The following is a 24,721-nucleotide window of genomic DNA, read 5'->3' as shown; positions in this document are numbered from 1 at the left end:
TGATGTGAGAGAAACATCAATCAGCTGCCTCCTGCACAGATGTGCCTGCAACCAAGGTACATGCCCCTGACCGGAATCGAACCTGGGACCCTTCAGTCCGCAGGCTGACGCTCTATCCACTGAGCCAAACCGGTTTTGGCTTGATTTATAATTTTTTATATATAAAATTTTATTTTCTCTATGGAAATGTTTAAGGTCCTCTGTTTGTCACCAGTACTCTGAAACTGCCAAATAGTAGGCTTTGGGGTGGATTTTGATGGGTTTTTGTGGGTGGGGCTCTCTCTTTGGGAGCCTGGTGCACACACGAAGGAGTCCAGCTACCCTGAAACTGTGTGCTGGAGAGAAGAGAACACACAGAGAAACCGAGAGTCCCCAGTGCTCCAGCCTCAGCTGTTTGCACCTCCCCAGCCCAGGTGCCACTGTGAGCAGGATCTTTTGATGACAACAGCTCAGCCGTCAGGCTGCCCAGCTGACACTGAGTGGTGCCGAGAAGCGCTTTTACCGCTGAGCCCCACACCGACTACACATTCATTAGCGGGGGTGGGGGGTGGGGGGGGTAAGGAGTGGGGGGAAAGAAGGAAAGAAAAAGCAAAAAAGAAATTTCTACTATGGATTAATTTTCCTAGAAAATAATTTGACGCTCCTTTAAGCTAATGTTCTTCAGTTATTTTTTCATCAGGCGAGAGGGGTGAAGAAGATGGTGAAGGGCACCTGGCTATGGCAGCCTTGGCTGTTCTGCTGTCCCAGGTAACTTTGCTCTGTTCCCTAACCCACATATTCCAACAAACAAGATAAAAGCCTCCTCTTAACCAGAACCCTCCACTCTAGATGGAAGTTCATTGACTTTGGTTACTTAAGCCCCAAGTAGCTTATTTAAAAGAATTCTCTTTGGTCACACTTGAGACAAACCTGGCAGATGCCAGTTTCTTCCTATGATTCCATTTCTAGTGACATCCAGGCACCCTCATGTACAGCAGCCAGCTGGCACAGCTGGCGTTACAGGCCTCACCCCAGTGAGCCCCTCTGTCCCGGTGGACTTTCCATGACAAGTCCCCCTGGGAGCACAATCTGGCAGGGGTGGGGTGGGGTGGGGGGGCCTTCAGAGCCCTCCTTATTTGCCCAGAAGAGTGACTCTCAAATCTACTGGTGCTGACACTGAAAGCCGCTCTTGGCTGCCTTTCCGTGCCATTCAGCCGCCCATTGTTTCCCATCCCAACACTCCAGCCTCTTGATCTGTGCCCATTTCTGGCCATTCTGAGTGGGGTCGCCAATTAAAGCAGGAAACAAAAAGTTGCCTGAGCTAATGGCTCCAGCTCTCTCTGCTTCCTGCTGCTATTTGTGTGCGCGCGTTTCCGCTTCTGATCCCTCGCTCCCACCATCTCTGTGTGTGTTCTCCTCTACATCTTCATTATCCCCCACGAGCTTTGGTTTCCTCTCGCTTCCCCCCGCGCCCCTTTTACATGTCCGTTATTTCCAACCCTTTAGCCACACAAAACGAGGAGTGCCCCCTTTCCTGTCCCCTCGGGAGTCTCCTCCCTCAGCATCCCAGAGCAGCCCCGTCACCTGCGGGATCTCGGGGGATGGCACGCAGCCACTCGTCGCCCACAATGGGAGCTCTCAGCGCTGGGCAGCGAGGCCTGGGCCAGGTGCCAACACGCCACAGAGAGGCGGCCCGGCCTCGCAGGGGGAGTGAGAGCCTGGCAATCAGACCCTCGCGAGCCGCCCGGACTTGCTGTGGGGTCTGGAGCAAGTCACTTGACCTCTGCTTAACTCTCTTCCTGGAGAGGAAGTGAGGCTGGCCTCCCCGAGGAGGCCCAGGCACCGCCAATGCGGGCAGGCCGCTTCCTGATCCAGCCATGCAGCCGTGTACTCTCTCTCTCTCTCCCTCTCTCTCTCTCTCTCTCTCTCTCTCTCTCTCTCTCTCTCTCTCTCTCTCACACACACACACACACACACACACACACACATACACACACACACACACACAAATACACGTGCACACTCACAGACATCCGCATAAGCATGCACATATTTTTACACACACCAACATACATGTACTCAAACATAAATATACATACAGACATATAAGCACATACAAACTCATAGGCCCAGACATGTGCACACTCAGACACATTAATATTCACGTACACAAACACATGAAAATTATTTATTTTTAATTATTTACTTTTATTAAATTATAGTTGACATACAATTTCATATTAGTTTCAAGTGTACAACATTTATATACCTTACAATCTGATAACCACTGTAAGTCTAGTCACACAACCACAATTATACACAGGCAGACACACCTTTATATACACAGACACACAGGCACATTCACACACATAAATCTATATGCAAACACACACAGTTACATAGTCACATGCACATATACACAGACACACACACTCATGCAAATGCAGGTTCACCAAACAGTTAGTACACACACAGATGTGTGTATATAAATGGGATTTCCAGTGAAATAGAAACAAAACAAAATTTCAACTTCTTTTCATAAAAGAACACAAATAGCATCACAGCGGTTTCCCTGGGATTTCATCCACTCTTTTCTCTCATTTGTAATCAACAATCAATAACCCCGCATGTGCTCATCTCATCATGGGGCCAGCACAGCTGGGGAGATGGCCAAGCAGCACATGTGGACCCAGACCTTGAAGGACTTCAGTTTATTCAGGGAACTCAATAAGCCAATGGCCAGGAGCAATAATGAGTTAACAGGCTCTGGTGGACAGTTTCTTGGGTGGTTCAGCTGTGGCACAAAAGATGGAATGATGCATGCTTCCAGGAGAAGAGGATCAAGGAAGGCTGCATGGAGGAGGGGGCTCTTGGCTTGGTTGGGTAGAGCAAGGTACCCTTCATTTAGCTGGACCTGGTTTAGGAGTCTCAGAAAACAGCTTTGACCCCAGAAATGCATGTGGAATGCATGGCAAAGAGTGCAGAAGCTTTTTAGTTTTATGTAGTCCTACTTACTTATTTGTGCTTCTGTTGCTTGCACTTTTGCTGTCGTAGCCAGGAAGTTGATGCCGAGACCAATGTCAAGGAGATTTTTCCGTATGCTTTCTTCTAGGAGTTTTATTGTTTCAGGTCTAAAATGTAAGTCTTTAATCTATTTCAAGTTTTTTGGTGAGTGGTGTAGTAGAGGGCTCCAATTTCATTCCTCTGCATGTTTTCCCAACACCATTTACTGAAGAGACTGATCTTTCCTTATTGAGTGTTCTTGGCTCTTGTGTCAAATATTAGTTGACTGTATATGAGGGGGCTTATTTCTGGGCTTTCAGTTCTGTTCCATTGGCCTATGTGTCTTACTTTTATGTCTGCACCTTACAGTTTTGGTTACTGTAGCTTTCAGGTACACTTTGAATTTAGGAAGTGTGATGCCTCTGGCTTTGTTCTCAAGATTGCTTTAGCTATTTGCGTTCTTTTGTGGCTCCATAGAAATTTTAGGACTTTTTTTCTATTTCTGTCAAGAATGCCATTGGAATTTTGCTAAGGACTGCATTGTGTTCAGAGATGGCTTTGGGTAATATGGAAACTTTGATAGTATTAATTCCATGAACATAGGCTATCTTTCCCTTTGTTTGTGCCTTCTTTAATTTCTTTCATCAAAGTCTTGCCATTTAGAGTTTATAGATCTTTAATCTCTTTGGTTAGATTTATTCCTTAATTTCATTGCTTTTGATGCTATTTTGATGGGATGGTTTTTCTTATTTCTTTTTCAGATGTTTTATATATATATATTTTATTGATTTTTTACAGAGAGGAAGAGAGAGGGACAGAGAGTTAGAAACATCGATGAGAGAGAAACATCGATCAGCTGCCTCCTGCACACCCCCTACCGGGGATGTGCCCGCAACCAAGGTACATGCCCTTGACCGGAATCGAACCTGGGACCCTTAAGTCCGCAGGCCGACGCTCTATCCACTGAGCCAAACCGGTTTTGGCCTTTTTCAGATGTTTTGTTGTTAGTGTATTGGCATGTACCTTTTCTGAATGCTGGCATTGTATCCTTGCAGTTTTGTGTGTTTTTTTTAAGGAGAAAACATTACTCATGTCTTATTTTTGTTGTTGTTGTTATTTTTAATCCTCCCCTGAGGACATTTTTCCATTGACCTCTAGAGAGAGTGGGTGGGAGGGGGAGAGACCTAGAGAGAAAAACATCATTGATGTGAGAGAGACACATCGATTAGTTGCCTCCCGCATGTGCCCTGACCAGGGACAGGGATAGAGCCTGCAACCAAGGTATGTGCCCTTGACCAGAATCGAACCCAGGACCCTTCAGTCTGAGGGCCAATGGTCTATCCACTGAGCCAAACTGGCTAGGGCACTCATGAGTTATTTATGTAGTTATAAAATAATGTCAGGAAGCTGGACATGAGTGTGGATATCACCCATAGCTAAGCCCGTCAGAATAAAGATTGAAAGGAATCAAGACCACTTACAGGGTAGTGTCCAAGGCTAGAGCCATGACATGCCCAACAGATGGGCTATTGAGTGTGCAGCCCTGTGGCACAACCAGCCCAGGATGTCACAGACCTCAGAGGTTACCTGGGCCTGCTAGCAGCCAGGGGGCAGGAGGCTTAGAGAATGAACAGCAGAGCCAAGCTCCCTGTCTTCAGATCCTTCTGTCACCAGCTAAGTGACCCTGGGGACATTATTCACCCTTTCAGGGCTGTAGCTTCCTCAAGTGTAAAAATGAGCATAATAATTTAGTAGGGATTAATTTAATTAATATGACAAGACCTTTCGGATGGGGCCTGTTACAGAGTAATATCCATGTAAATATCATCAATTACTATTGAAAAGTTTTTAAAAAATATTCTCCAGGGACTCAGTTACGTGCCTCCACTGAGATCAAGCCAGTGTTTGTGGTCTCTGATGGCAGAGAGTTCTCAGTGCCCTAACACGCTCCCTTCATTGCAGATCCTTGACAAGCAGAGTTATGGGAAGGTTTGAAGGAGCAGAGAGTGGGACAACTCAGGCTACGACGGAGAAACTGAGGCGCAGAGAGTCATGGGCTGGTCCCACCAGGCAGTGAGCAGCAGGGCCAGCCCCACCTCCTGACCGCCTCTGGCCAATGGTCTCTCCACTGGCACCACACACACTTCTCACAGAAGGAAGAGAAGATGGTATTGGCTTATGGAACAATAACATTAAAATTTGTATCCAAAGACGAACTTATTCCACCTGGGAAATGGAAGAAATCCTCCCCCGGCTACCACAACCCTTTCTGTTCTATGGAGTCCTCAGTGAGAGGTGAGAAACCATACAGACAGGTTGGCCCCTGCAGGTGTCAGCTTTGGAGATGCCACTACGGGAAGCCCTCTGAGCCAAAATAGACAGGTTTGTGCCGACCAACACACACGCCCTGTGACAGGGAGGACGCGCCCTGCCAGCTGCCAGAGCAGGAGTCTCTTGGATTGAGATGTGCTCATTTCAGACAGGCAGCTGCCCTCTCTGCGGGTGGAAATACCCCCTTCTCTTCTTCAATATTGACCCACAAGGAAAAAAAATCCATCTTAATACTTTTTCAGTGGATAATGAAGCGGTTTATTTAATATTATTTGGATAACAAGCCTCCACATGAACGGGATTCGAATGTCAGTTGTCTTTGGGGAGAAAAGATTTATTGGTTGGTAAATATTGAGAAAGAGACGCAGATAAAGCACAGCTTCAGCTGCGGCTTCTGCCCGGAGCAGGAGAACAGGCCTGTGTTGTATTTTGGGGCCCTGGGAAGGCAGAAAATGGTGAATGTCTTTCTTTGTTGGTGGGTGTAAAAGTGAAGCCCGCTACAAATAATTTCTTATTTCTGTTCGCATAGATTTTAAATTATGTAGCTTCCCTACCTTGTTAAGTGTTAAAGCGTTCTTGTTTAAGGAAAAGGCCCTTAAATAATGGAGCTTATGTATCTTGTTTTCAGACATCAATATCTGGCTCTGAGTGGCACAAAGGAATAAAGGAATGTGGATTCAGAGCTCCCGGGGTGCTTGGCAATTCTAATGCAACGCCAGGCTGCAAATGGACACAAAACTCTGGCAACTTCTGTTGAAGAGAAGGCTGGGTGAGCACGTGGTGTTGGGAAATGGTACTTTCTTCTTCCAGATCTTCTGTTGCTCAGTCTTTGATCCTACTGTCTCTTCTTTAGGGAAGGTCTCTTCAGTAAAGAATCCCTTTCCTAGAATTGCTTCCGGCAACAAAAGCTGGATTCAGAAACACCCGCCTCTGGGAGGCAGGCTGACGCGGGCCTGATGCAGGGAAAGACTGCCACCTTGTGGTCATCTTGGCACTCGGCACCTCAGCGCCGATCAAGGCTTCAGAAAGCCCGGATTCCGGAAATGTTGCTGCAAACTGGATTTTTGCAGGACAGATTGGATGCCTTTAAAAACCTCCAAAGTAGGTTTCAGAGAATCTTCTGCATGTGCCTTGTCATTCCCTCAGCCACACACACAGTGCAGGCACACAATATCAGCTGTGTGAGATGAGGCAAAAATATGGGGATAACATAATCCCTACAATCGTGAGGGAAAATAAACTCACACCACTAAATGCCTCCTCTGTGCCTGGAAGAGAGCTGGTGAAGAATGCCTAGGCCGAGTGAGCAAAAGAGAAGTAAGTTTGTCAAAGGTCATCGAATGTCAGTGTTTATTGCGTATATTGAGGTGGGGAGGGAGGGAGGTGAGAAATGGCCTGTTGTTCCTCACCTCCAGGACATCTGGCCAGATCCTCAGGTGAGGCCAGGCCTGAGCAAGCAAGGTCCATGGACTTGTGATTTTTTTAATCCTTTTAAAATTAAAAAAAAAATCTGGTTGAAAAAATATTATAGATGTGTTCTAAAAAAGAAAAGAAAGAAAGAAAAAAGAAAATCAAACAACATAGAAATACACAGAGAAGAAAATAGCCCTAGCTGGTTTGGCTCCATGGATAGAGTGTTGGCTTTCGGACTGAAGGGTCTCAGGTTCCATTCCCATCAAGGGCACATGCCTGGGGTGCGGGCATGATCCCCAGTAGGGGGTGTGCAGGAGGCAGCTGATCAATGATCATTGATGTTTCTATCTCTCTCTCCCTCTTCCTTCCTCTCTGAAATAAATAGAAATATATTAAAACCCCCCACAAAGAATAAAATAAAAGGCCGGAAGTCCCCTGTCCTAGTTCCCCATTGTTAACACTCAGGTTGCTGTCCTTGTGGACATCTTGCTGTGAATATATCCAAAAGGAAATGAAACATGCCTTTGTCCATAAGTGAGGTTGGCCTTGTATCCTACTCGGTAACCTGCTTTTCCTCCATTCAACACTATGTCCTAGGCGTTTTTCCAGATAATTAAAAATAGGTCTGCATCATTGTTTTTTATCAATTAATTAATTGCTAATAATATATAATACTTGATTTGATACCTGCTATGTGCTAAATGCTTTACATAAGTAATTTTTTTTCTTTTTTTAGTTTCAAAGGAAGTTGGAAGGGCTCAATTTTTAACCTGGGAGAGAAGAGGGTTGATAAGAGTGCTCTTGCCTGTCTCATGTCGTAGCTGCCTCATCCTGTATCTGAGACCACTTGGGGCCCTTGGGGCCCTTTCCCCAGCTCTGGGCCTTTTCACTGAGGCCATGAGTGGGAAAGAATAGCCAGTCCTCTCTCTCTCTCTCTCTCTCTCTCTCTCTCTCTCTCTCTCTCCTGATTAAAGAAAGGGAAGCAGAGGTGAATGAAAGGGCAAAACCAGTATAGGCTGTGGGGGGTCAGAGTCGGAGTTATGCTTCTACATAGTCCTTAAAGCTTCTGCCAGAAATGATCACACTCAATTCCATTTCAGCTCAGCGAAAACGCCAATAGCATTGGCAGGGGTCAGGAACCACGCTGCTCACCAGAGACACTGATGTAAATAAAACCCAATTCTGGTTCTCAAGGAGGCTCGAGGCTAGTGAAGACTGGGGTGGGTGGGGGGGATGCAGATGGGGTTTATGAGGCCACGTGCCTCCGCCAGATGACCTGGAAAGGGAAGAAGACAGCTTTTGGAGGCTGAGCTGAGCTCTGAGTGGCTATGGCTGCCTGGACCTTGCTCTTCCTCTTCAGCATCAGATTTCTCATCCTCAAAAATCTGTTTCAGTCTCACACATGGGTCTAGAGGGTGATTAAATTTGGCATTTTACAGCTGCCAGGAGAATCCTGCCAAGATCTGAAATGTCCTGTTGGCTCCGTAGCTATTAAATAACCTGTCCAGCACAACAACAGACACCCACCATGCGGGGGGCCATGCATCCGACTTGGGAAAGTGCGCACATAGGGAAGATCTGTTTGCTGAGCGGACCCCCTCCTGGCTGACCTGAGGAATGGTCGGCTTCGTGTCCAAGTCCCCTGCTGTCCCCTGGCTTGTCAGAGGCAGCCGTGGGAAGCTTGATATCTGAAGTCATTTCCTTGGAATGGAGGGACCCTGTCCCTGGGAACCACAAACTGTACTCATCCAACTGTCTGTCCAATTCAGCATAAATACAAAGGCTGATTCTCCTTGGGAAGCTGTCGACTCATCCTTTAGAAAGACGTCAGCCTTTGGGGAAGTTGTTTCCTTTCGGTTTAATACCTAACACAGGGCTTTCACAGCTGGTTTGTAGAGAGTGCTCGCGCCAGCGAGGAGACCCGACCACACTGTGATTTTCACAAAGAGAATTTTATGTAAAGAACTGTTAGCTGGTGACTGAGAGGCAGAAGGAGAACCCTAAGGCACAGGGGTGAGGGCAAGGAAAAGAAACAGTCCCTTCCCCTAAGGGTGAGAGAACAACAACAACAACAACAACAACAACAACAAAAGGTTTGAAATTGTTAAAATGTAGGAGCTCAGAGGAGGGACCCGTGGAACTCTGGTATCTGACCGGGGCCACAGTGAAAACGAACCTGCCAGTGTTGGAAAAACTGCACAGTAGATTTAGTTGCTGCTGTGGGCAGGAGCCGCTATGACCTGGCGAAGACGCACTGCTGAATGAATGGTACAGACAGGAAGAGGAAGTCCCCAGAGCGGAAGGAAGGGGCTCATCTCCCTCCTCCAGCCTCACGTCTCCCTCTGTTACCCTCTAGATGCCAGTGGGGGTCAGGTGGGGTGCGAGAAAGGGCAGCTGGCTGAGCAGAAGTGTGGACGCAGGGGCCCAGGCCCAGCATCTCGAAGTTGGGGATGGGAGGTGGGATTGGAAACTCAGAGATAATGGCTGAAAAACTGGCACATTGTTTAATGGTAGGTTTCTTTTGACTACATAAAACTTTAATATTTCTGCATATAAGGACAACATCGATAAAGGCAAGCCACCGAGATAAAGAATATAATTTCAAGAACATGTAATGTAATGTAAAGTACTATTACAAATAAACAAAAAGTCAAACAGGAGTTATGAACACACAATTAACAGGGAAAAGAACCTAAATGATTATATGAAAAAACCCCACAAAAATAAATAAACTTTGGTAAGTTCTGTCCAGATAAAAACAGTGGAAAGATACAACTAAACAATGTTGGAGATAAGAAAAGAGAAAAAAACTACATATATGAAGATAATTTTAAATTATATAAGAATACTACATGTGATTTTAAACTAAGAATTTGAAATTTTAAAAAAATATATTTTTATTTATTTCAGAGAGGAAGGGAGAGGGGGAGAGAGAGAGAGAGAGAGAGAGAGAGAGAGAGAGAGAGAGAAACATCAACGATGAGAGAGAATTATTGATTGGCTGCCTTCTGCATGCCTCCTACTGGGGATCGAGCCTGCAGTCTGGGCATGTGCCCTTGACCAGAATCAAACCTGGGACCCTTCAGTCTGCAGGCCGATGCTCTGTCCGCCGAGCCAAATGGATAGGGCAAAATACATGATTTTTTTACATAGTATACATGATTAAATTGATGAAAGAAGTGATAGAGTAGTTGATCTACTGGTAATAATTATCATGAAAGAAACAGAAAATAATCTAAATGATGTCAGGACAGATGATCTAATGGAAAAACTTTTACCAAATAATCAAGAAAATAATATTTTACAAAACTGTTGCCTGCAATGCACAGGAGATGAAAAGTTTTATAAACATTTGATCAGAGTGGCATAATCCTATAGTAAATATTATTTATAAATGTGCATAAAAATTTAAATGAAGTACTAGCAAATCAAATGTAGCACTGTGTTTAATGGTAGTTTTGAATGACTGGAAAATTGAACATGCCATGCAATAAAGGTCCAAACTTTTCCTTTCATTCACAATTTTATTAGCAATCTTTATGATTGCTCTCTCATTGGGGAATTCTCAAGTGTTCCAGGTTATTTATTTATTTATTTATTTATTTATTTATTTATTTCTGCGTTGTGGTTCATTTTTAACAACAACAAAAATAGGCCTCTGTGAATCTCCTGAGGCAATTTAGCATCCTAAACTCTGGCACTGCCTCAGTCTCTGCTCCTTTCTGTCCTTCCTTCCCCATGTCCTTCTTTCCATCTCGGGAATTTTCAGGTTCCTGGGATAATGACAGAATATGACTAATTCAGGGTCAGCAGCCTTTAGCGATAGGTGTGGGGATGGCTGCAATGGGACTTTGAAGTAGGGGAGAGAGGTTGGATTTAACTCTGTACAGCATGGCAAACGGGAATTTGTAGCCAAGGAATAGCGTGGGGGTCAGTGGTTAGAAAATTACTAAGAAGAAACATCAGGGTAAGGGGTGAGGAGGGGGTTCTAGCTAAACTGACCTAACAGGATTCTGTTTTTTCCTCATTAACTATGTAATATTTTTTACTTTAAACAATTTTTTAATTTTTCAATTACAATATTATATTAATTTCAGGTATACACCCCAGGAATGAGACATCACATAACTTACTAAGTGGTCATCCTGGTACCTAACAGGATTCTTGCTGAAGACCAACCAGGGTGATCACACATCACCTGTGGGATGGTGGATAAGGAACCCGATCAGGAATTGAGGTGATCAGCTATCGAATATGGGAGCTTCTGGTTACATGGACTTAGGAGGGTTCTTACTAAAACTGGATTTTACAAGGAAGTGCACACCTGGGCCTTGGAGATGGCTCAGATGCCTGACTAAAGTTTGGCCAAGCAAGGAATCTTTATCACTATCTGTCTAATTGTTTCTTCTGAATCCATCTGAGATGCAATCACAGACCTATGACCCTTCATCTCTAACTATACCTCTTATGACCAAGGACATCTGCCTATACAACCATAGTGTAGTTATTGATAACAGAAAATTTAGCATTTATTATTCTCTATTATTATCTAACATATTATCTAACATAGAGCCTATATTTAATTATCTCATTGTTCAAATAATGCCCTTTATAACTGTTTCTTTGTTTGCTCAGGATCAAACCCAGAGTCACTCACTGCATTTAGCTGTACTATCTCCTCTACTACAGAACAGTCCTCAGCCTTTCCCTCATGACACTGACAATTTTATTTGTTTATTTATTTTTTATTGATTTCAGAGAGGGAGAGGGAGAGAGATATATACTAGTTAACATCTATGATGAGAGAGAATCATTGATTGGCTGCCTCCTGCATGCCCCCTAATGGGGATCTAGCCCACAACCTGGGCATGTGCCCTGGACTGGAATGGAACCCAGGATCTTTCAGTCCGCAGGCTGACACTATATCCACTGAGCCAAACCAGCTAGGGCGACATTGACAATTTTGCTAAATCCAGGCCAGTTGCTTTCAGAATGTATCTCAATTTGGATTTGTCTGATTATTTCTTCATGAATAGATGCAGATTAATTTAGTAATAATAATAATAACAATAATAATATCTATACTAATAAAAGGGTATTATGCTAATTAGACTGGGATACTGGACATCTTCCTACCGTCCGACTTCCTTCCGGACAAAGCCACGGCAGTGGGGGCCAAGGTAGAGGCAGTTAGGAGCCATGAGGCTGGCATGGGAGGGCAGTTCGGGGCCATGAGGCCGGCAGGGGAGCGGTTAGGCAGCAATCAAGCTGGTAGGCAGGCAAGTGGTTAGGAGCCAGCAGTCCCAGATTGTGAGAGGGATGTCCGACTACTGGTTTAGGCCCCATCCCTACTGGCAGTCGGACATCCCACGAGGGGTCCCGGATTGGAGAGGGTGCAGACCCGGCTGAGGGACCTCCCCCTTGCACAAATTTTGTGCACCAGGCCTCTAGTAATAATAATAATAAACAGCTTCTAAAACTCCTTTAAACTGAGTGAAATCTGCTCTCAATTTTCTTCACCATCAGGGACTTTTTGTACAGGGGAATTGAGCCTGTATAGCACATCGAACTCCCAGAAGAGATTGAAGCTGGGTAAGGCTGGTAGCTGAGTTGATACTTTGACTAATCAAGGGGCTCCAGATATCTCTAAGTCTTTATTTCCAGTTCATCTCTGCAGCGTGCCTTTCCAACTCAGAGCTCTGCTCTGCTCCGAGGTGACTGAGGGGATCGTCGGTGAGGGATCACTGAGGTGAGGCCCAGGTGCCAGGGTGTGGGCCCAGTGCCTAGCAGATGCTCATCTCATTAGCTGCTGGGACAGAATCCAGCGAAGTTAAAAGGCATGTGGAGTCCCAGTAGGCAAAAATCAATTTCCTGAGTTGGGGCTTGGCCAGGTGACTGCAATTTTACACCTCCCTGTATTCAAAGGCTGGGGAGGCATTTCCAAAGGCCCAGCCTTCATGCCATGCCCAGGTGAGAGGCAATATTTCCACCTCCTAAGTCTTGAGGGCCCCGTAGAGCTCCATGGATGCTGCCGATATTAACCAGGCCCAAACTCACTGACTCTCCTGGGCCTCAGATTCCCACACTAGGTGGCATAGTTTAAATGCAGGCCTTGCTGAATGGAATTTTCCACACATGCATCTCCCCGATAAAGACCTTGCCTATATCCAAGCTTCCTTCTATCGCCATGAACACTCTTTGGGAAGTGGGAAGAGAAAGAAAAAACTGCAGGATTTACTCTCCGCTTCTTCTCACTTCCTGGAGAGAAGGCGTGAGAAACTGGCTTTGCCATATGAGGCTGCTTAGATGGAAGAAATGCTTCCCACTAGCATGGGGCGGTAAGAAGAGTGTGGGCCCCAGAGCTGGGTCCACTTCACTGCTGTGAACCTGAACCTTTCAAGCCTTGACCTTCTTAGCTGGAAAGTGGAGATGATCATACTCAGATGGCTGCCAAGATCATGGCTTTGGGCAACCATACATGGATGTTGTTAACAGACACTCTGAAATCTGTAAACCTGAGTAAGACATACATTTGCACCTTTATTTTTATGGAAAGCTGCACACAAATTAGCATTTCCTTCTATTACAGAGGCACCAACTCACCGTGGTATTAGCAGTGCCTGTGATTTTGTCTTCAATAGAAATCTGTTTTCTGCAGGTATCTCAAAATATTGTTTATACTCATCTTGACTTTAGAGTCACGTTAATTATTAGATATGCTGCTATTTAATGGCCAATTAATAATTACCGATATTAATGCTCTATACATTTGTTTGAAAATATTTTGATAACTAGTTCAACATAATTGGTTTCCTTTGTACTCCTATGTATTTTACTTAATATACTTGAAGGCATTCTGAGAAGAATTGGAGGGGATTTACTAAAGGTGCAATTTGCACAAAAATGTTTCAGAAATTCTGTTCTAGGTAATTGAGCTTTGAGCAGCAATTTTCCCTTCTGAACTGGCTTTGATGGTGGTCCTAGCTACAGACACGAGGTGGGCTTTCTCACCCATGGTTTCTTCCTGTCTGCCATGCTCTTGAAGTGGTGATTGGTCTATGAGAAGGCAAGAGCGTGGAGGGGATCCGAACTATTCCCAGCGTCTTCAGATTGTCGGATAACAAACTGACATACTAGGGACAGCCACCCATGGAATAGAATAGACATGCTTGATATTTCAGTCATCATTTAATATTCTACCAGAAAAATTTAATACAAACTTCAAGCCGAAGGTCAAGTTGAGGGAGCATTAATTCCAGGTGAGAATGGGGTTTTCATTCTTCCTTGAACTTGCTTTGTTGTCTCATCTCTAATGTCTCCCTTCTTGTGATTGCTTAGAACAAAGTACTATAACATACCTGCAGAGTGTGTTTATAGCAGTCTTTGCTATAAAAATGAAATCCATAGGTTGAGGGATAATCTCATCACTCCCAGGAACACAGGAATGATTAATTGTCCCAAGGACCTGGGGATGTGAGCAGAACTACTAAGCTGACCAAGACAGGAGTGTCCATTGGGCAGATGCTTGGCAAGATGGTCCTTTCTCTTCTACAACGAGGCTGAGAGTTGGAGTCACCTTCTTCCACGTGTCTTAGGTAGGATTAACTCTCCACCTAAATCCTGCATGGAGACATGAACCAATCAGAGTGCAGTGAGCATGACTGGATCTGGGATTCACTCATTACCAGGTCAGGCTAACGAGCCCATCTGGACTTTTGCTGCAACTGTCAAGGAAGAAAAACTCTCTCCAATTCCAGAGCAGTGGACATCGATCTTGGCCCTCCAAGGGTAGAGCCCATCCAAAGACAGCTGGGATAAGAAATGGGTATGACCTCATTTAAGCTCCTGGATCCTGATGTACCTGAAGCTAAACTAATGCTGGTGTTTTCAGTTATGTGAACTAATAAACTTCTTCCTTCCTTCTTTCCTTCCTTCCTTCCTTCCTTCCTTCCTTCCGTCCTTCCTTCCTTTCTTCCTTCCTCTCTCTCTCTCTCTCTCTCTCTCTCCCTCCTCACCCAAAGATATTTTTCCCATTGATTTTTTTTTTTTTTTTTTAGAAATGGTAGAAGGGAGGGAGAAAGGGGAGAGAGAGAGAAACATCGCTATGAGAGAGACACATCTATTGGTTGCCTCCCATTCGTACCCCGACTGGGGCTGGGGATTAAGCCTGCAACTGAGGTACATGCCCTTGACTGATCATCAACCTGAACAAAACCAGGCAGGGCTAAGCCCCTTATTTCTTTGAGCTAATTTTGATTTTGGTTTCTGCCCCTTACAGGAATAAGAGTGCTGAGTAATTCCATTCCTTTTCTCTCCCTCAATGGGAAGAAGAGATAGGATGGGTTACAACTGAAAGTTAGGTGGACAGGTAGTGAAGGTGGAGATAAGCTGGGGGATTCTGCTGCCACTATCTAGAGAGAAGGAGGTAAACTGAGGAAGCCTCTGAAGACTCTGACCCCTTGACTCCCTGTTGGAGGCAGAGCCTTGTCTAATCTGTGTATTCACCACATGAGCATCCATGTTTAACACCAACATCTGTCCAGTAGCTCTCCAACCTCTCTGCAATGATTCCTGTATTCCTGTTCTTCACACAGAGCCAAGATCCCAAGTAGCTTTCTAAACTGACAGAATTATGCACCTCCAGGAATAAGTACTGAGGCTTGAAAACCACCACACAGGAGATGAGTAAACCATCCAAACCTCAAACCAGAGCAGACTAGATGGTAGCACCAGACATAAGCCCAAAGGAAAAGAGGAGAATGCTAGACCTGGGAATTTCACTCAAAGAACAGTAGCAGCATCTCGCAGAAGCACTGCGTTGTGAAGTTCGGACAGGAAAGGAGGACTCAACAAGACAGGAGGGATGAGTTTGATGCAAAACAGGCAGATTTCAAGAAAAGGAAGGAGTCATATGTTGCACAGACATGTTCTGCCGCCATAGCCCCTGAGTCGATTCTCAGGGCCTATCCTGGGTTAGCTGGAAAAATAAGTGGTTTATTGCCAAAGTTTGTGCTTCCCCAACACAGACTTTGTGGCGAGGATTTTAATATATATTTTATTGATTTTTTACAGAGAGGAAGAGAGAGGGATAGAGAGTTAGAAACATCGATGAGAGAGAAACATTGATCAGCTGCCTCTTGCACACCCCCTACTGTGGATGTGCCCGCAACCAAGGTACATGCCCTTGACCGGAATCGAACCTGGGACCCTTGAGTCCACAGGCCGACATTCTATCCACTGAGCCAAACCGGTTTCGGCTGTGGCGAGGATTTTAATGCAGGCATTTGGCTTGGGGAGGCAAGCCCAGTGAGCAAAAGGAGGAGACGTTCAGGAAAGAGGGGGGGTCAGCCAATGAGGGAGGGCTCATGAGTGAGTCCCCAATGCTGACCACTGAGGCTCAAGCCACCTGACAGAGTGGATCATGCCTCACGATTGGCCCACTGAGGGACGGGGAAGCTGCAGTATTTGCCATCTCTCTTGCCCTTCACCGGTTTATTGTTTCACGGGGACCAGTCCCTAGGGTGTCCAGGCGGAGAATGCCCTCAGAAAGTGATGGGGAAGCCAGGGGGTATGCATCTGTACAGGAGCAGCTCCAGGGTGGGGGCTGTGGGCGGGGAGCCACAGCTGTCTCATGCACTCTCCCACTTTGCTTGACTTCTTGAATGCTGCCCCCTAAGATGCCCACTCTGCCACACCCTTTTTTCCCCACCACCCATTTTCTCTAAGGCCATTTCTCTTGAAGCATAAATCTCTCTCATTCCCATCAATACTTGCCCTCTGGTGTTCCATTCTGGCAGTATCCTGCTTGCCAAGGTGCTACCATAATAAACCAGGGGTTCAAACTTCACCCCATATCTTCTCTAGAACCACCCTAACAAACACAACGGGTGAAGTGGAGCTGACTGCAAGAGGGCTGGGAGGCTCAGGGTCCTGCCTGGTTGGCTCGTGCCACCGCTGGCTGATCTCGGAGGAGCTCGTCTGCATCTCAGAATCCTTATTGAAAACTAGGGAATTAGTCTGCACTGAATCCTTGTTTTCAAGAATAAAAATGGCAGCATAGATGGGTCAAAGAAGGAAATGAAGGCGAGGAAAGGCAAACTAAGTTTCCAGTAAAGCGACAGTAGGTGTGCTTTGAATGTTGCACCTTCCAAAGTGGCACCGCCTCTCTTGTAGACACCTTGGGGTCCAGGCTTTTATGGGATTTGGCAACATCCTCTGGGCCACAAGCATATGCAGGTGTGGTGCACTAACTGTAACATTCTCACTTAGTCCTAATGACCTTCCGAGTTGTAACTGTTGACTACAGATTAAGACGGTCCCTTCAGAGAGGTTGCCACTTGCTCCCGGTCCCCCTCCCAGAAGGCGGAGGAATGAGGCCTTCTGGGTTGACTTTCTTTGTTATGGCCTAGGTGATGGGTTGTCATGTAGGTGGGTGATAAGGCTCCTTCCATTGATAAGGGGAGTCTATTTTCCTCCCCCTTGGATCTGGGCTGGCTTGTGACTTACTCTGACCAGCACAGTGAAACAGAAGTGATGCTGTGTGTGCGCGCCAGGCCTAACTCTTAAGAGACCCGGGAGTTTCTGTTTGATCCTCTTGGAACCAGCTGCCATGTTGTAACAAAGCTCGGGATGTATGTCCTGGTGAAGAGGCGCTGGAGGCTGAGACATTCCATGGAGCTGAGGCTCCAGACCTGTGGGAGGGGCTGTCCTCCCAGCTGGACACATGAGTGGCCACAGATGACATGACTTGGAGCAGAAGAACCACCCAGCCAACCCTCAGCATGGTGAGAAGTAATGCATTGTTATTTAAATTTAATAATTTGCTTTAATTTAATAATAAGTTGTTTTAAGCCACTACATTTTGGAGTGGCTTGTTACATACACAGTGGTAGATAAAAAAGAAGAGTTTGACTGTTGTTGTTGGTTGTTTTTTTTTTCATGAAAACTAATTTCTTTTTTCTTTCTTTTTTTTTTTCTTTAAAAATAATTTATTCATTTTCTGATCACAAGGTACAGGAACGTGCAAGTGCGATGCCGGAGACGCTGTGGCTGCCATCCTGTCTGTGCATCTGTAAATCCCTCTGTACAATACCAGGTCCATCCTGCCCCCAAGCATTTGCTACATCCTAACAGCTACAGTCTAGTATCATGTGGGAAGTTTAAAGAGTTTTCCAGCTTATAAACGCTGAAAGGGAACTAGCTGTTCCAGCTGCTGATTTCCTAAAACTCTGAGTAGGTCACAGGCAAAGTATGCCCAACTGACAGGGCCATGTAAAACTTTTAAAAGGCCTTTCTTTAAATCGCAGTGACTAAGGCCCCTTCTGTGTCCCCAGCCTTCTAAGGCCCAAGGTAAGGTGCCTGTGGCCCCGGAAGAGCCCCTGGGGTTCCCCACATCCTAGGGCGGCGATGGGGGAAGGGCAGGCCAGGCCAACCATGAGGAGTAACAGTCAATTTTATTGGGCTCAGACCAGGAGTCCATGGGTCTTGAGGACCTCTGTGCATGTGTCAATTTTCTTCTCCACGTTCTTTTCGGCCTGTTTCCGTAGCCTCATGAGCTGCTTTTTCTTGCTGTCATGGATCTTGGCCTTCTCCTTCCTCTCCTCCTCCAGAGTGGCTGTGACGGCCTGGTACTTCCAGCCAACCTCATGAGCCAGGCGCCCAAGGTAGGCAAACTTCCGGGAAGGCTTCAGAAGCACGACCTTGAGGGCGGCAGGAGCCACCATTCATTCGCTTTTTCTTGTCATAGGGCGGTGGGATCCCGTCAAACACCTTGAGGCGGTCCAAGGCGGCCTGGCCTCGCTTGGTCTTGTGGGGCAGCAGGCCTCGCGCCGTCCTCCAGAAGATGCGGCTGGGGGCTCGGAAGTGGTAAGGGCCGCGGGACGGGTTGGTGTTCATGCGTTTTCGGAGGAAGGCCAGGTACTTCAACTTGTTTCGGTAGAAATTGCCAGAAATGTTGATGCCCTCACAGCGCACAACCACCACCTTGCGGCCCAGCAGTACCTGCTGGGCCACGATGGCCGCCAGGCGGCCCAGGAGATGGCCTCGGCCATCTAGCACCAGGACCTGCCCCTCTGCCACCTTCGGCAGCCGCCTGGGAAAAAGCGAAAACTAATTTCTTGCGGCAAATAGTTACCCCTGAAGTTTTTCAAGATTAGGAAAAACTGCGTTATGTACTTTTTGAAGCAATGACAGAAATCAGAACTGAAAACAGGAAAGGACCAACTTTAGATTCTTGCCTTCTGAGAAAATCATCATGAGCTTAACTCCCCATCGCCCATTCTAGCCAGATTTTGTTGGGGTTAGTGGTGGCAGCCTCAGCTCACAGCCAGGAGTTTTCAATGAGAACTCTTCCACGTTTGATGGCTTGGGATACAACCCACATTCTGTTTTGGGCAACACTTGTGTCTTCTGAGAATAGCTTGGTTTATCATATGAGATTCTGCTTGGTTTATCATATGAGATTCTCCTGCTGCTGATGCAACATGAAGAGAAATGATTGGCTGGAAGCACCATAGAACGTTCTAGATGTGGTTTTGCTTTGCTAATGGGCTATAGTTTAGGCCCTGGCAAAGGCAGGTAATCTTATAGATGCCTCATGGATACAAATTCTGCAGGAGCAAAGTGCTTGGAAATGTTGGCGTGGAGCACTGGTTTTCTCAGAATGTGGGTAGCTCACCTCTCTAGGTTCATTTTCTCTCTTTTTAAAAAAAATATATTTATTGATTTTATACAGAGAGAAAGGGGAAGGAATAGAGAGTTAGAAACATCAATGAGCGAGAAACATCGATCAGCTTCCTCCTGCACACCCGCTACTGGGGATGTGCCCACAACCAAGGTACATGCCCTTGACCAGAATTGAACCTAGGACCCTTCAGTCCGCAGGCCTGACACTCTATCCACTGAGCCAAACCAGTTTGGGCCATTTTTTCTCTTTTTTTAAAAAAAAATATATTTTATTGATCTCAGAGAGGACAGGAGAGGGAGAGAGAGATATAAATATCAATGATGAGAGAGAATCATTGACCGGCTGACTCCTGCATGCCCCACACTGGGGACCAAGCCTGCAACCTGGGCATGTGCCCTGACCGGGAATTGAACCGTGACCTATTGGTTCATAGGTCGATGCTCAATTACTGAGCCATGCCGGCTGGGCTCATTTTCTCTTTTGGGCCACACCCCTGTCTTTCTGTTTTATGCACAAATGCTGGGACCATGTTTGAGTTCCCTAAACCAACTTTCCTGAGGGGCAGGAAGACAGAGCCAGGAATAGTTGGCAAAAGCATTCATCAGGCATCAAATTCTCTACATGTTGGCTTTTCCTATGACCATTTCCCAGCCCCTGAAAGCCTCTTGGGAACTCAGAAACACATACTCTCAGAAACACACACCTCTCATTCTCATTTCCTTTAGGAGCCGATAGGTGGTGGTAACGGGCAGGCAAAGAAGCCGGTGCTCAGGCAGGGGGTCTGGCAGGGTTATCCACACAATAGAGCTAGCTATGTGAGTTATGCCAAAGACTGCATCTACAGAAGCATGTTAAGTCCACATGCCTGAGAGGCAGACACTAGCTTCTCCAAACATTTCCCCAGGATGCTTCACCCCCTTCCCTAGAATATCTATCTGTCTTCTAGATGAACCGCACATGCATGGTAGTCAGGCTGCACCTGAGCGCCCACTGCATGGTGTAACCTTCAGGGGCTGGTAGTCCTTGCCCTGGCAACGATTGACTGTCTCCTTGGAGCATATGGTCCAAGTTTGGGGGACCAGTACTCAAAGAACCAAATGGTACAGTCATAGACACAAGTGGTCCCATAAGCAGTGACTGCAAAGGTATTTGAGAAAAATTGGATGAGGCAGGGATTGGTGTGAGGTTGGGCTCCTCGGGCAAGGTTTGGAGTCTGGGAAGAATTTGGAAGAAGGAGCCTGATTTTGGTGGGAAGAGATACTGTGAAGTGGGAGGAAAATAGGAGATCCAGCATGATGGACTTTGATTGGAGTCAGCAAGAGCATGAGAAATTTCCGGCCAAAGAAGCTAGTTGCTGGGGATAGTAACGAGTTGATGGTGAGAAACATTACTGTGGTGTTTCCTGTGTATTGCCTGGCGGCCTATCAGGAGAGGCAGCCGTTTCAGTGTTGACAATCTGAACACCACCAGGAAACCGGACTCAGAGGCACTGACAAGGTCTGGCTTGTCCCACATGTTCCACCCCACATTCCCACTCCTGAATAAATACTTTTCAGCCTGCCAAAACTTGGTAGACTACAGTCTTTATCAGTAAAGGTGATATGACAAAAAATCGTATCATGGGCCCAGCTGACGTGGCTTAGTGGTTGAGTGTCGACCTATGAACCAGGAGGTCACAGTTCAATTCCCTGTCAAGGGCACATGCCCAGGTTGTGGTCTTGATTCCCAGTGTAGGGCATGCAGGAGGCAGCCGATCAATGATACTAGTAGTTTCTCATCATTGATGTTTCTATCTCTCCCTCTCTCTCCCTTCCTCTCTGAAATCAATAAAAATATCTTAAAACAAAACAAAACTGTATCATGGTTTCTGGGGGTGGGGGGAGTCCTCCTCTACCTTGACCCCCATAACTGTAAGTGTTCTGTAAATGTTTTCTTTTATGTGGTTTACACAGAATCTCACTGGACCGAAAGGACCAGAGATATCCTAATTTGGGGAGGAGGATAATTTTTTAAAAAAGAACAATTGTCTTTCTAATACTTTTGAGTATAACTCATGCAAGAAATACATCTCGCAATGTGACCCACTATACAATTATATTTACAATTACAATAAGACTCATAAGACATTTTCATTGTGTGATATCATGTCTTGTTAAAATTGCTGGTAGTGCACATGAACTTGATCTGATGACTCCAACAATTGGAGAAACATCGTTGGCCTGGAACTGAGTTTTCCTTCTTACAGTGTGCGTGCTTCTCTCCAGCCGAGACACCTCTGGGTTGCCTTCTAACACCAGAGGCTCTCACTGCTTCAGGGACCCCGATCAATCTGCTCTTTGTGACAATTTAACTGGGGACTGGGAAAAACTTGATCTTTGTAGCCTCTGTATGAAAGAGCAGTGCTAAGCAGGTTGAAAGAAAAATTTGTAGGACTTAAGGCAAAACCTTTGACAGATAACCTAGAAGCAACGATTTGATTTAGTCACAAAGAGTTGAGGTGGCTATTTGTTCAGCATTCATTGTTTCGCTTGCTTCCTTGAGCAGGTCTTGCCCCTCCTCCACCTGCATTTTTGAAACCTCCAAGTCACGGAGCAGGTGGTATGGTGTAAAGGAGGCTTATGGTGCAGGTGCCACGACACTTCCTGAGGGATGTGCCACTTACAGGTCTTCCAGTGCCGCTGGGCGTTGTCCAGCTAAATGGTTCAAAAGCCGGAACTCCAGCTCTTCAGATGGAGGTTGGATCCAAGCTCCCCACTTCTGTGTGATCTTGTGCCTCAGTTTCCGCACCTGTGCGCGGGGTAAGAGTAACAATAACAATAAAACAAACAAACAAACAAACAAACAAAACTACCCCACAGCATTACTGAGAAGATCGGGTGGGAAGTGAAACTCATTTAGCACAGTGGTCTGGCCAGGTAAGTGTCTGATAGTTCCCTGAGGCTTCCTATTGCTGGAAGTGCTAACAAAAACATTTATTTTTTTTGAAAGAACCTATAAATCTAATCTTTTAATAAATTCTGACAGGCTTTTCCACTAATAGACTTTCTTTTTGATCTTATAACATATGCTATTTTTAAAAATCTGCTTGTTAATAATTCAACTTGTGCAGCCAATCCAGGGAAGTTAAATGGATAGAGAAGAACAGTAAGTGCAGGTTAACAAGTTTCAGTTAATGTGTCACAATGGAACCATTCAAAATATATTGGTCAGGTTAGTGTGGGGAGATTCCAAATTATTGTCTATTAGTCATCATTTTCTTAAACTACACAGGAATGGACTAGACAAAAAAACATACACACACACTAAAAAAAAAAACCAGTGCCTATAAAAAAACCAATGGAGTTTTTACCCAGATGATATCATATGGGAAATTTTATTTTAAGATGTTTATGTCAAGCAACATTATCAAACATAGGATGGATTTTGTTTCTCTACTTGTGGCATTTCTCTCTTGAATAAATGCCTCCTTATAACCATGTGAAGGTCAGACATATACAAAGGCCCCCAAACTGCCTTGTCCCCTAAAATTGTAAGAGCACCTTTTTTTTTCTTTCTCCTCATCTTCCAGTTTCATATTGCTCTTAAAGTTTCTGACATTAAAACCTGTCATATGATGTTGTCATGTTTTATTCTCTCAGCATTTTTTGTGTGTGTTAGCCAAAACAAACAGCCTCTTGTCTACTTTGAACATGCAAAGACAAGCCTTTTGGAGGAGCTTGGGCAAGCGCTGTGCAGGGACTTAAATTTCAGCTTTGTGTGCGTGACTGTCGAAGGCTCCCTGTCAGCTCAGGGCAGCTGGGAACGGTGGAAGAAGGTGGGGGAGGAAACAGTCCTAGTCTCCTAAAAACACAGGGAGAGGTGAGGGCCAAGGGAAAGGATGTGAGAAAGTCTTAAAGAAGACTTCCCACAGGCGCCCAGTGTAGGGCCTCTACTTGGGTTACCTGGGAGTACAGGAATAATTTGCCTCTTGGTTGATGCTCTGCTTAAGCCCACGTGGATTGTTTTTCTGGGGTTCACTGTAGTCATATGTATATTTATAGGGTGGTAGGAGCTAGGCTTGGATATTTTGAGGTGTCATCCTTTCTTTCCCCCTTTTATACACCTGCTAGAGGGGATCAGTCACTTCCTAAGTATCTTGCAAACCTGTCCCTCTGCACTGTTCCTTGCCTGGACTATGGCAGTGGCTGGTCTTTGATGCCTCTATTTGTGTCACCTCTCCAACTCATTCTCCCTCCTAAAATCATAATCATCTTTCTAGGCTGAAACTCTGAACACGTCATCGCTACAAGCTCATCATCCCTCAGGGGCACCCTTTGCCTTCAGGATAATGTTCCAACTCAGCATAGCATGTGAGGCCTTTGATGCCTGACCAGCCCCGCTCACTTATCTCAGCCACGCTTCCCTTGCTACAACACACACCCATTCTTCATGAGTCATGCTTCAGTCATTTTGTACATGTTATTTCCTCTCCTGAGAATGTACCGTGTAACCTGTCGCATGCCACATTCCATGTTGTCCCGTGACAAAGGGTCCAGCTTTGTTCTTTTGCATGTGGATATTCAGTTTTCCCAGCGCCATTTGTTGAGAAGATTGTTTTTTCCCCGTTGAATGATCTTGGCACCTTTGCACCTAGCACAAATAGCACGAATGTTAACACTTCTCTGACCCCTGCTCACTCTGAGCCCAACATACACATATTGGAGTTGAGGCCTCCATATCTCTCATACAGGCACTTATGTATCACCATTGTATTACTGGTTTGTATGTTTGACCTCCTAACTGACTGAACTCCTCGAGGGCAGACCCTGACATGTCTTTGTATCCCTGGTGCTCAGATGGGTCCAGTGTATGAAAAGTCCTTGGCAAATGTTTCATTATAGAATATCACCGTTTGTTCATTATTGTGTCTCCAACACGGCCTGGTGCAGAGTAGGCTCTCCATAAACATTCATTGCATGAACAAAAGAGTGAATGAAAGAATAAGTGAACTAGTTACATTACATTTTTAGAACTGTATGAATCTCCATTTGTCCTTCCCAGGGTGATGACCATTGCAAAACATGGCTGAAAGAAATTAAAGAAGACCTAAATAAGTATAAATGAGACATCTTATGTTCATGGACTAAAAGATTTAACATTGTTCAGTATCATCCAAAGTGATCTAGAGATTCAATGCAATGCCTATCAAAGTCCCAATGACATTTTTGCAGAAATGGAAAAACTCATCCTAAAATTCATATGGCATTTCAAGGGATCAAGACTAGCCAAAATAATCTGGAATGAGAAGAACAAAACTGGAGAACTCATACT

General features: G+C 45.4%; 1 protein-coding gene across 1 annotated transcript; it reads right to left on the bottom strand.

Moving 5' to 3' along the window:
- Positions 1 to 17,687: 17,687 nt before the first annotated feature.
- On the bottom strand, positions 17,688 to 20,407 carry LOC103285878 (60S ribosomal protein L13a-like). Its single transcript, XM_054724248.1, is given in 3 exon segments — positions 17,688 to 18,452; positions 18,454 to 18,817; positions 20,391 to 20,407. Coding segments are annotated over 3 exon segments (645 nt in total). The 3' UTR covers positions 17,688 to 18,188.
- Positions 20,408 to 24,721: the final 4,314 nt, after the last annotated feature.

Source organism: Eptesicus fuscus, chromosome 12 (assembly GCF_027574615.1).
Source record: "Eptesicus fuscus isolate TK198812 chromosome 12, DD_ASM_mEF_20220401, whole genome shotgun sequence".
NCBI lineage: Eukaryota > Metazoa > Chordata > Mammalia > Chiroptera > Vespertilionidae > Eptesicus > Eptesicus fuscus.
The sequence above is the reverse complement of the archived record's forward strand: the minus strand, read 5'-3'. Positions and strand labels throughout refer to the sequence as shown.